Source organism: Photinus pyralis, unplaced genomic scaffold, assembly GCF_008802855.1.
Source record: "Photinus pyralis isolate 1611_PpyrPB1 unplaced genomic scaffold, Ppyr1.3 Ppyr1.4_LG1, whole genome shotgun sequence".
Taxonomy (NCBI): domain Eukaryota; kingdom Metazoa; phylum Arthropoda; class Insecta; order Coleoptera; family Lampyridae; genus Photinus; species Photinus pyralis.
The window spans coordinates 17,101,050-17,113,373 of record NW_022170249.1 but is presented as its reverse complement, the minus strand read 5'-3'; the positions used below and the strand labels follow the sequence as shown (position 1 = coordinate 17,113,373).

At 35.0% G+C, this 12,324-nt stretch overlaps 2 protein-coding genes across 3 annotated transcripts; one reads left to right on the top strand and one right to left on the bottom strand.

Annotated features, from left to right (window-relative positions):
- The first annotated feature begins 849 nt into the window (after positions 1–849).
- On the top strand, positions 850–3,564 carry LOC116160692 (ionotropic receptor 75a-like). Its single transcript, XM_031473954.1, has 8 exons — positions 850–1,012; positions 1,060–1,377; positions 1,423–1,547; positions 1,597–1,767; positions 1,822–2,063; positions 2,113–2,324; positions 2,366–2,640; positions 2,689–3,564. The coding sequence occupies exons 1-8, from the start codon at positions 860–862 to the stop codon at positions 2,966–2,968; spliced, it is 1,776 nt and encodes a 591-aa protein (XP_031329814.1). The 5' UTR covers positions 850–859; the 3' UTR covers positions 2,969–3,564.
- Positions 3,565–5,947: 2,383 nt separating this feature from the next.
- LOC116175933 (PX domain-containing protein kinase-like protein) lies at positions 5,948–11,943 on the bottom strand. Of its 2 annotated transcripts, XM_031494327.1 has the most exons (10): positions 11,641–11,943; positions 11,404–11,592; positions 11,261–11,357; positions 10,988–11,214; positions 8,601–8,844; positions 8,309–8,551; positions 7,963–8,255; positions 7,773–7,917; positions 6,643–6,668; positions 6,424–6,549 (listed from the first exon to the last, which is right to left on the bottom strand). In XM_031494327.1, the coding sequence occupies exons 1-9, from the start codon at positions 11,740–11,742 to the stop codon at positions 6,652–6,654; spliced, it is 1,557 nt and encodes a 518-aa protein (XP_031350187.1). In that variant the 5' UTR covers positions 11,743–11,943; the 3' UTR covers positions 6,424–6,549; positions 6,643–6,651. The 2 variants fall into 2 exon arrangements, with proteins under 2 accessions (XP_031350180.1, XP_031350187.1); XM_031494320.1 differs by lacking the exon at positions 6,643–6,668 and having other exon boundaries at positions 5,948–6,549; positions 11,641–11,940.
- Positions 11,944–12,324: the final 381 nt, after the last annotated feature.

The following is a 12,324-nucleotide window of genomic DNA, read 5'->3' as shown; positions in this document are numbered from 1 at the left end:
AAAAGTTTGTTCCGTCGATAGATCATTATGCTTCAGATATCTTATATATTCACCCATAAAATATACACAGAATCAAGTACTACCTATAGGTACAAATCGAGAATGCCGCGATGGTTGATACAAAAAATTTAAGATTTAAATTAAGCCAAAGATCTATTATATTCAGAAAGGTTCCACACACGGCAAGTGGGCAACTATCTGATTACTCTCAAAACTATGTTTGTTCTTTAGAAGTTTAGACTACCTAAACATGCCAGTCGATACAGGAAGTGCAAATATGCATAATTATCCATAAAAGACGCCTACATACCAGTATAGTAGGTATCCAATTTTTTCTATCATTTTATGTACAACTTATAGTACAGTCATTATAACCAGTAACTAGGAAAATAGGTAAATAAAGTAATTGGACCTTGTTTAAATCTCTCAAAGCTCTTTTTTTGTAAATAATTAATTTCCATTGTAATTTCCTACCAATCACCGAATCAAATATTGAAATTACGTTTAAAATGAAATTGATGTGTGCAAATTATTATCTATAATTCGAGCTTCTGTTGACTTTTCAATTACGAAACATAATAAAAGTTACTGGTCTCGAAATTTTCAGCAACACCTACCTTAACAATGTCCTTATTGTGCTTATTGCTCACCGTTTTCATATTTGTAATGGCGAACGCTATGTTTGATTATTCTTTGGTGCGAGAATTTTTAAAAGCGAAGTATTGCACTATGGCTACTTATTTTCATTGTTCAACAAAGCAAGGTAAGTGGGACCAAAGAATACTTAATAAGATACTCTTTGGTGGGACAGAGGTAGCCGGTATATATTCATTGTCGTATTACAGAAAATATTGAAGTAATGAAACTGTTTCTAAGTGATGATACAAGAGTCTCATTCCATGACGTTTCCAATCGAACATTCTCCTCACAGAGCGTTTTAGAAAAGCAACACTATCACATAGGGGTTATTATTGATGGAAATTGTCCAGATATTGAACCATTCCTCATAGAGGTACGTACTCGAACAAAGTTAACTCGCACTGATCATTTTTGCAATAGTGTGGAAACCGAAAATTCTTCTTCGAGACTTATCATTGGTTGGTTTTCGCCTCCGAAGAAAGTCTAGCGAATATTTTTGAAAACGTAAGTTTAAGCATTAACGCAGACATTAGCTTAGTTACACCAAATTACACCACCCAACCATTAACGTGGACAATATTCGACGTGTACAATCCCTCTCAAAGAAGAGGGGGGGATTTAAAAGTAGAAAAGAGCGGATTCTACAATGGGGATGAAGGATATAACGTCGAGTTGGTTTGGAATAAATACTATAAACGTAGAAATATGACTGGGACAATTTTTAAAGCCGCGATGGTGGTATGTTGGAGAGTAGGTAGAGGGCTAGTTTCTAACTCAACGCAGATTCCAGAAAATATAAGCATCACACTGGATGAGTACCTTCAGAGTGACGCGGAAAAGAATAACAACACATTCAGTCGGTTTAATGCTGTTGCGGTACATCTTTGTCAAGATTTCTACAACTTTTCGTAATACTGCAACTATCCTTGTAGAAGTTAGAAATTCCTCTTTTTTCAGAATGGAAAAGAGCATCATTAACTCTTGGGGATATGTGCAACCAGATGGTGATGTAAACGGTCTAGTAAGAAAATTAAAATACGACGAATTAGATTTTGGTATAGCGGCTCTGTTATACAAATTATTTCGTTTGAAGGTGATTGATTATGGATACGGTAACTGGGTAATGAAGTGAGTTTTTTACGTTTTATTGATTGAAGTGGAATATTTTTGGAAACACTTTAGATCAGTATTTCTCTTTCGACATCCGAAAAGCACCTCTAGCTCTTATGAATTATACTTTCGACCACTGAGTGGTTCAGTTTGGATGTCAACACTATTAGCGCTTGTACTCATAGTTTTTGTTCTACGAGTTATTGTATCAAGCGAAGTGAAACTGCTTAAGGGTAGCGAGGCAGCTTCAAATGTTGGAGAGAGCAGTTGGAGTTTCCTAATCATTTATAACATCGGGGAACTTTGCCAGCAAGGTGAGATTACCTAAGCCAGCACAAAATGAACAATAACAAATATCCTTAGGCTTCTCCTACATACCCATTCTTTCAAGTGGTCGAATTGTGATACTCAGTGTATTAATATTCTTTTTTCTCATTTATCAATTTTACTCAGCGAGTATCGTTTCGTTCCTATTGTTACCGCCAAAGAAAACAATAACAACTTTGTCCGATTTGTTGAAAAGTTCACTGGAAGTTGGAATGGAAAATATTTTATACGACATCGACTATATTCAGGTAGATAGTGTTAATAGTTTTAAGCTAGCAGATCTTTTCAGACAACCACCGATCCCGTGGCTATATCCCTATATAATAGGAAAATTAAACAACCTCATAATAAAACAAACTTCCTACCACCTCCAGAAGGATTAGACAAAGTTAAAACCGGCGGTTTCGCCTTTCATACCCAAACTAGCACTAGCTATCCCATCGTCGAACGTGTATTTGAAGAAAGGGCAATCTGCGAATTGGCCGAGGTACAACTTTACAAACCTCTCTACGCTCATATGCCTTTATCAAAAAAATCACCACTACGCGAGATGTTCATGTACTGGTAATAGGAAATCAAATTTGCTAACAAACGGCTGATTATAAATTGCAGCAACGTTTACCAAATGGAAGTTGGCATATTACATCGTTTAAGAGTACACTGGGATGCTCGAAAACCGCAATGTGTTGATTACACCCCATACCTAGAGGTTGAAGTTGGACTAGGCGAAGCTTACTGGGCGTTAGGTTTGTTGGGGTGTGGAATTCTACTGAGCGTACTGTTGTTGATGTTAGAACATGTTTGGAAGCATTGGGGAGCGAGACTTTTTACCAAAGAGAAATTAGCTTCTATTCTCTTCCCAAATAAGCTTCAAAGAGGTAGACGAAAGTAATATAAATATTCCGACGAGATTTATTTATTTATAGTATTGAGCTTCCTAGCTTATGTTCATAAAATATTACTTTTCAATCATTTTTATTAGAGAATGGTTGTATAAGTAATTAGCGCATAGTGGCAGTGTTACGATAGTAGTTTATTTTTAAATGCAACCGCGGCAAATTGGCACCTGCGGTAAGGTATTTCATATTACAGGAACTTAAAATTTAGCATATTGTGTATACAGGTAGGTAATATAGATGCACACAACATTTTGTGTAGACCTTTAAACAGCCAAAAGGTTGCATTAAACTCAGATGTGGAAAAAAACGAATTATTATTTCACTTTCCCTTTTTTTAAGACATACCAAACCAAGTAAAAAAAAATAAATTTGAATTTTCCACTCCCTCATATACTTATCCCTACTTAGCTAGCACATTCATGTCTGTAGTTTGAAAGTTTCATGTAATTAGAATCTAGCTACCCATTCCAGATTCAAATGATCTATTTACCAGATCCATATTTTACATGGTTAGTCTTATTTATCGTTAATCAGTAAAATTAGGTGGTTAAATCTGTTTTAAAAAATCATTGTCATAATACTCATAATAAATCATTGTTTTCAGTTTTTTTAACGACATTTTTTATATTAAATGTAACCTACAACAACAACAAAGATTTTGCCTCTAATAAACAAATCGGCCAAATTCATGGGTTCATTAATTTGTGGCAATTCCTGCTTCGACGGCGCATCAAGAAACAACCAGCTCTCCGGCCTCCCCCAGAATGGAAGAACCAGTTCGGCTTGCCAGCTCGACTTCGCGCCACGCTCCACCAGCCTGAAAAGTCACATCCAGGGCTCACTCCGACAACAGCGCTCTTTGACCCATACCTGATTTTTATTGTACAATTTGAGATGTTTGATTTGCATTTTGTTGTCGTAGTTTATTTCTCATCCTCACAAAACGCTGAGTATTATTCAATTTCCTTCCCCGTATGTCTCACGTCCAACGCATAAAAAGAACTCTAGGAGTTCTATCGTGCCGTCCCATCCAAGTCGGCTGCTATCGAGATTTGAAAGTGGTGCGAAAGTCCGTCGTTTCGACTTGAGAGTTAGGTGCCTCTGCTTAATTCTTTTTTCCCCAGAACTCTGACCAACTGCCAATTGTAATAAGTATAGCTTAAATCATACTCAATTGCAGTGCGCCCTAAGAATATCACAAGGAAGTTAAAACATTACGGTTTCCAAGTATTGTCATTTAAACTGTTAGGTATCTAACGAACAGGTTTCAGTTCGTGCATATTAATATTAGTGTGCCGTCCCCGCTTAGTGTAATGAATTTGATTATGCAAATACAAAAGTTATCGTGCACAACTACACACGGACATACAGACGGGCAGATAACAATACAACTTATAAACGATCTCGAGGATTGTTAATAAACGGCATAAGTGTAAAATTATGGTACTTCACATGAAAAACATAGATTTTTACCATAATTTTTTTCTTAAGCGACAGAGAAAAAATTGCTTCCTTGGCGCAAGCCTTGACACCAAATGAACCAAATAGCGAAAAAAGTAAAGAACTAGTAGCATTAAATTTATAACTTATAAATTCAATGCTATAGCGACCGGACGGACAAAGTGGTCACAATAGCGCAGTTCGTCACTTCTTTGCGGGTGGCTCCCAAACGAAACACGTTGGACCCTCAGTTTATTTGGAAAAAAGTTTGTTTTGATCCCCTCTACCACGCAATTTTTTTACATACTTATATGTAACACCCTGTATACATTTGTTTCTAATAATTTAATACATGCAGGGTGAACATTTTGTTGGAATAACTACATTTTCAAAACAAAACTTTTTCAAAGAATCTATTTATGAATCCAAAATTATAAACAGTTTGCTACCAATCTGTGTACTTTAAATTTGTGGTCAGTGGCAACAACTAGTTTTCGATACCTACTTTTTATTAAAGAGTACACTTTTTGGATATAGCAACATACAGGCTTATAATTATATTTCATAATCGAATTGATTGTATCGAAAATCATTGAAATATATAGTACAGTGGCTTGCGTCGCCAGAAATTAGTATTGCACAGGCGTTTAACCACATTTTTGACACTGGGCATGGGCAAAACCAAAAATATCGGTACACACGGTATCTTTGCACCCTTTCAAATGAGCCCCAAATCCGTTCAGTCATGTAGAAGTAGTACATGTGACGGACGGCTGACAAAGTGCAGCCAATAGTGATTTTTTACTTTCAGGAAAATACGCTAAAAAGTGTTATCTTTAAGGGTCATGAAAACTAGTTAAAAGTTAAAAAGATTTGCCGCCCTTGACCATGCGAAAGTACATCACTGGTCATAAAATTAAAGTACCTACATTAGTGGCGATTTTTTTAAATAATTTTAGATACTTCTTTTACACAAATTTCGTTTTGAAGATATATTCATGATCCAGATAAAATGTGCACCCTGTACAAATATGCACGCTTAAAAAGAAACACCTTGTGATGCCAATATTAATTATGCATGTTCCTTTACAGCCCAAATTTTGCAGAGGTGGTAACCCAGGAAAGAACAAACTATTTATTATGGCCATTATGAAGCCTTGTGTAAAATTTAGGCTTCCCTTCATGCTAAATACACAAAATTTGATTAAAAATTTTTATTTGCCATGCAATTACATAGATTAAATAAGCAGACTAGGACTTTACAAAAAGGAATTTCAACATTACAATTATGGACCCAATGTTTAGATTGTACAATTTTGGAAAACAATGTGTATCTAATTTACAAGCGACACTAAAGACTAAGTTAAAATGCTAAAACTACGATGGTAACAAAATGTTTGCAATCAATATGAATAGCTGCCTATTCAGTAATGATCACTTCGAATTACTTCCTAAATCACACCATTTATCATGTAAAAAATAGAGATTAAAATTGTAGAGTTGCTGATTATAGTTTAGTCCATTTAAAACACTTTTGTGCAAGTTGGCTGAAGAAAACTCTAATGATAAAAATTTTGAGATGAATGATAGAACGGTTTTCTGATATGTCCCAAAACCTTACATCCCGTCAATACCTAAATAAGTTGAATGCAGATTAAATATTGTAAAAGTATACTTATATTATACGAGTCTAAAGAATTCAAAAATGAAATTAGTTTTAAGTTTGGTATGTTATTACTAGTGGACCTAACTTCTACAGCAATTCTGTTACATACAGATACTATCACAATACGCAATACAATATCGGATTATGCAGTATATAAATGCTATATTGCATTGGTCAACTTGTTACTTATAAAAATGGGTTCGCTATAACAATTTGGTACGAAAAATGTACACACTAATTTGAGTGAAACTTTACAAAGAAAGGAAGTCATTTAATTAGTATGTACAAAAATTAAAGCCAACTAAGTATTATGGCTGGTGGTTTTCCGTAAATTCGATTTGTTAAAATTACAGATTGCACCTAAAAGGGCATTTCGATTTTTATCCTCCTTTGGCGTCGAATCGCCATTTGTTAATAAAGGTGCAGGTGGCGGTGGCGGAGGTGGCGGACATGGAGCAGCCGACGATCCTGTAAGTCACAAACACATTGCAGATAACACAAAAGCGTGTGTAATAAAAACAAGCAAAAAGGGAACAAAATGCACGACAAAAGAAATTGTACCATGTATCCTTAGCATCTTCTCAGACCTAAACAGATGATGACACGTAAAAAAAATTGCAAAGAAAACACAAAACATTGTCAAAGGCTACTTAATATAAAGATTTTTACTATTACCAAGTCAAACATTCCATGAAAACTAGACATAGTACAACAGTTAGAAAGTGAGAACTTTTGAATCTCTCATATGGAAAACTGAAAGACAAGTGGGAGGCATGCAAACCCATACTAATTATATATTTTTCAATACTCATTCAAGAATTAATTAGAAGTTTACAATTGCCTAATTACCTAACTACGATGTTAAAACTATATTAGTAGAAACAATAATTTCAATAATCATTAAAACGATAACATTTATTTACAAACCAGCGTTATTTCACGAATAGATGTACACAGGTCTGCAATAATGTATAGTTTTTGGTAACTCACATGTATCCTGGACTGTGGGCAGTAATAAATATTGATTTCTAAACCAAAGTATAAACCTAAGACTACCTCTAATAAGAAAAGCAACTTATACAATGTGTCAAAGATAAGGATGTTTACCATGGGATTCTCAGAGACCATAGAAGATACAACGATGGTCAAATTAGAAAAAAGGTGGTTATTGTTATGCTTTAAAAAAAACCAAAAAATTCTAATTACTCCCAAAAATACGCCAGAAACCCCGAAATTTTTCGATTTTGGTTTTTCTGATGCTATTTGAACAGATACAAAAAAAACACCTTCTCATTGCCACTTTTTGAGCTCTACAAGACTCAGTTGGAAAATTTGCAATACGTTTCGTTTCGGAGAAATCATCAACCTTATTTTTTTATATGACCCAAAAAAAAGTATGGAGTACTATTTTTTATTACTAATACCACAATGTACGGCATACAAAAAAGCAAAAGTTGGAAAGTTGGTTTCAACAAGATGGTGCACCCGTACACAACGCCCACATCGTGCGAAAATACCTATCAGACAAATTTTCCACTTTCTAGGAAATTCATTAGGCACTTAACAACTTTTTTTAAATTAAATAATTACAACAAAGCGACTCAATGCCAGAAATGTTAGTATGCAATTTTGGCCTCTTTATATTACACACCCTTTGACCTCAACAAATTAGTGAGTGAGAATGAACTCACCTGACATTGAAGGAGGTGTGCTAGTACCAATCGATGCGGTGGTACTAGTGCTTGTAGCACTATCTCCCGCCTCCCCATTTGTGACCTCCTTATGTTCACTTTTTTCTTTTAGAAGCTGTTCTTTTGCCAATTTTTGTTCTTGTTTCTACAGCAGAGACAATTATCAAACGCACACAACAATTAAATTTACCTTTTTGTGCCGCTGCTTTTTCTTTTCCTCCTCAGAGCTCATCATCTCCTGCACCCTAACAAGTCGCTTCTGACTGCGTACCAACTTTTGCTCCTCCTTCAATCGATCTTCCAATAATCCTTGAGCTAATTTTAATTGCTCTTTAACGGACGTTGGTATTTTGAGTTGCATTTTATCATTTGGAGATAATTGAAGAGCAACTGGTGCGAAAAACGAATGTTGCAGTAAATTATCGACAGTTGGTAAACCATTTTTACAACTTTCCGATGATAAAATTGACTCTAATACTGATCCTAAACAATTATTTGTACAAGACGTATTGTTTAAAAAGATTCGTTATTCATACGTAATAGTGGTGAGCACTCAGAAGGGAAACTGTCGACTGTACTTTCTTGAAGGGGAGCACCGAAGGTCATCTCATACAATGTATGACCAAAACAATATATGTCGATCGCCTCCATATTGCCGATCCGTTTGTGTTGCATGAAGTATGGCCGATAAAAAGAAGGTACCCCGAGGATTCCATTCTCAATATCTAATAATCTTACCCTATCGTTTTCTATAATTACGTTACCGCTATGCAGATGCCCTATAAAAATAGAAATAAGCACTCGGTTCGAATAATTTCCCGCTCTCACCATAAAACAACCCCTTATCTTTTAAAAATTTTAAAGCTTCTAAAATCTGTTTACCATACAGTGCAATTTGACTACAGTTTAACGGTTTATGTCCTTTAGGATTGCCATACTTTTTCAAGAACGACAGCCTAGGTTTGGCACCGCATATAGCATCTCTTAACGAACCGTTACTGTTACTACTACGTACTACAAGGCCCCCTGTATCTGTGCATAGACATAACTCAATTGGATATATAAACGGATGCTAAAAATGAGAAGCTAGAGTAACACCAACACATATGCATCAGGCTAGCAAGTCATATACTTGTTTTTGAGCGAAGTGCTGAACCAGGTGCTTTTTTGTCAAATTTAGTTTAAATTAATCAATCGAAAGCCCAGAGCTTTAAACTACCAAATGCAAAAAATAGTATCTTTAGTAGTTGCGACCCAACAAACACTGGCCCAATTGTGCAAATTAAAAGAACGTAATTTGTAATGTAATATTAATTCATTAAGGGGTGAACTTTGTTTTCGTCTGAGCATAACAATGAAATTTGGAACAAACGAAAATAAATAGAGGGTTATATCATTATCAACTTTATGGTATCGGTTATATACAGGGTGTTACACGACCGTTCGAAAAAAAAAATCGGGTTGTGAAGGGCATCAAAACAAGCACTTTTTCCAAATAAACGAGGGTCCAACGTGTTTCGTTTTGGGAGCCACCCCAAAGAGTGTTGAAATCTGCATTTCTCTTTAATTTTTTTTCCAGCAACCATAAGAGTTACAAAGTCGGGTGGCATGTCTTTGATAGGTTTTTGGGTATGCTCTTTCCGATTTTGCAATTTTTTTTTCAAAATTCCTACCCCTAAAGGGCGCACCCCTAAACTAGGGGTGCAAAAAAAAATTCTGATTTCGACGAAATTTGGTATCTGGGGTTTTTTAACATGAAAATCACGAATCTGAAATTAGTTTTTTGAAAATTCGAAAAAAAAAGTTCCACTGCAATTCTTGGCGGGACAACGAAAATAGAGATAATTCCACGAAATTTGTGTGTACATACTAAACGAGTTAAGGAACAAAACTGTCGAACAGTTTTTTTAAAATAACTTTTCAAACAAAAGTTATACTTCATTTGAATGTTGGTCCTTCGGGTCGCGAAGTGTCCAAGCCTACTAGTAAGCCATAATTTCGCATGTGTTGGTTTGACAATGTCGCAAAAACAAAAGATTAACGGTTTGAGTCGATATTTTGTTATTTGGAATTAATTCGGTCATTAATGATTTAAAAAATTTCGATGTATCGATTAAACACCTACCAAGGTATCTTAAAGCGCTGATCGATTATTTATTATCTAAATAGGTAGGGAAAAAGTCAATCACTTCCGTATGATACTTTTTCACTATGATCAAAAACTTTTTCCCCTACCTTATTTAGATAATAAATAATCGATCAGCGCTTTGTAGGAATTTGACAGTGGAAGAGGTCTTAGCCTATGCCTCAAAGTTATAACATGTTACATTAAAAACTAAGTACTTTCAAAATCTGCAATAAAATATGGGGTGTTCCATTTAAAAAAACACAATTTAAAATATGATACACCACTGGAATACAGCAAGCCCTCTGTGATATAAGACTTTTTTCGGTATATATTATGATACGAGAGGTCTTAAATGCTACACACTGTATAGAGAAAGTTCAAGAGTACTACAGGCAGACTGGCCCATCATAATTGATAATTTCACAACTTATGCAATAGTCCTTACGCATATAATGTCATATACTTCTTAATTTAGTCATTTTTGACATATTTTAACTTCTATGTCAAAAATGACCTTTTGCATTCAAAATCATAATTACCAATTTTTCTATATTAGAGCTGTTATTATTTAGTTGGGGCTGGTTTCCTTTTATATAAAAAATATGGGTGTTACAAACTCGTTAAAAATTGAATTAAAAAAAATCAGTATACAGACGGTATCATTCCTTCAACTCATAAGACTGCTATTTTAGCCAAAGGTCCCTTTCAAATAGCTAGATTTAACGAAAAATCAATTGAAGCTCATTTTATATTAAATGCAGTCTGTAACCATTATTGATAAGCTGATAATCAGTGACAAAATCCCAATGTGATTTGTGTAGGTATCTATGTAACTTAAAACGAATTAATTGTTGTATTGATATTTGTTCTTTTTTATTTAGATACCTATTTTTTTCGTTTTGTCTACTTTTACAACCGAGCTTCAATGGAAAAACAAAAAATGTTTGAACTGCACCTCAAGATTGCCTTTTCATATTTATTTTTGGTTTATCAATTCTATTTACTTGTCTTTTATATCTTAGCTCCAATGGGATTCAGCAATTTGCAAAAAAAACTTGGTATAAGCTAACAACTCGCTGTCAATCACCTGCATCTGCGTAATGCATTTAAACACCGCTTGTATATCTTTATCTTGCAAGTACTTATCAGGACCGTAATCAGTCCAACTAGCAATTAGCTCATCTTTTGGTAATGTTTTACATCTAACTTGATAAAAATGTTTGCGTAATCTCCATCCTATTTCAGATAAAGGTCCGACAACCTCCCAACCGACCTCACCACGAAGTGCTAGAGATACGTGTTGAAGTGCTAATTCTACAAATAGAAAATAATCTCCGAACAGGTAGATCTTCTAAATTACCGCTAAATGGTTGACAATAGTTGGCAGGGTCGACAAACGATCTCGCTGGTAGAGAAGACACCAAAATTGGATTCATTAGTACGCTGTTTAGATATTTCTGAAAATAGAATGGGTAGGTTAATGCTGGGGAAAAAGGAACATACTTGTAATCCTTGTTGGCGTTCTGAAATGAATTCGGGATCCCGGTTACCGATAAGTTTCTTTGGGGGTAAAGAGAGAGGAATGCCCGATGTCTGCAAGTGCGAGTGAAGTTCGACAAAGTCATTGTAACGCTTGTGTATCCGCCAAGTTTTTCGAGAAAAAGGGCCTCTATGAACACGAATTATGTATTCCTAAAATAAAAGGAAACCTCACGATTGCATTAGACCTTACTAACTTACAGTGTGACCATCCACTGTTATCCAATTTTCAATTACACATGATAAACCTTCAGTATCATCTAGTAATACTTTCTTGGGTCTTTCTTGCTCAAATATAGCCATTGATTTGAAGACAACATGAGTACTGTTAATAAATCCATCAGGTGATCATCACTTTACTTCTAAATGTCAAATTGACATTTTTAAATTGTTACTAAAAAATGCCTTTTAATTTTGTTTATTGCGAAATTACAAAATTATCTTGGCTTCTAACACAACTCGGTTCTCATCGGTAATTGATCGACATAACTTGCGATTTGCGAACTTTCAAAATTGCAATGTTGCCATTTTTATAGCTTATATACACAGTGTGTACAGGCGACCCGCGTTATCCGTTGCGTTGATCCAAGGCCCATAGCACAGTACCGTCCACATCGTATGTTTACTTAGGTACATTTTATTTTGTAGTAATGAATCCATGAAAAACAAACTTATGAACAAGAGAAGATTCAATCAAAAAATAGACCTAAAATTCAAAATGGCGGAACAAGAGAAGATTCAATCAAAAAATAGACCTAAAATTCAAAATGGCGGCATGTTGCGCACCTTAGATCAGTTGCGCACCCCCTAGATGTTTGTGGGGTTTTTGGATATGTCCAAAAGGTAAGTCCAAAGAACATTGTGGTCAAATTTCAAAACTGTTTT

Excerpts from the sequence above, each read along its gene's own strand:
- LOC116175933 (XM_031494320.1), bottom strand. The coding sequence starts at position 11,742 with ATGGCTATATTTGAGCAAGAAAGACCCAAGAAAGTATTACTAGATGAT. Across the intron at positions 11,358-11,403 it reads AACGCCAACAAGGATTACAA|AAATATCTAAACAGCGTACT; the intron begins GTATGTTCCTTT and ends TTCTATTTTCAG. Across the intron at positions 6,550-7,772 it reads CACACCTCCTTCAATGTCAG|GATCGTCGGCTGCTCCATGT; the intron begins GTGAGTTCATTC and ends TGTGACTTACAG.
- LOC116160692 (XM_031473954.1), top strand. The coding sequence starts at position 860 with ATGAAACTGTTTCTAAGTGATGATACAAGAGTCTCATTCCATGACGTT. Across the intron at positions 1,013-1,059 it reads TTGAACCATTCCTCATAGAG|TGTGGAAACCGAAAATTCTT; the intron begins GTACGTACTCGA and ends TTTTTGCAATAG. Across the intron at positions 1,378-1,422 it reads TTTTTAAAGCCGCGATGGTG|ATTCCAGAAAATATAAGCAT; the intron begins GTATGTTGGAGA and ends AACTCAACGCAG.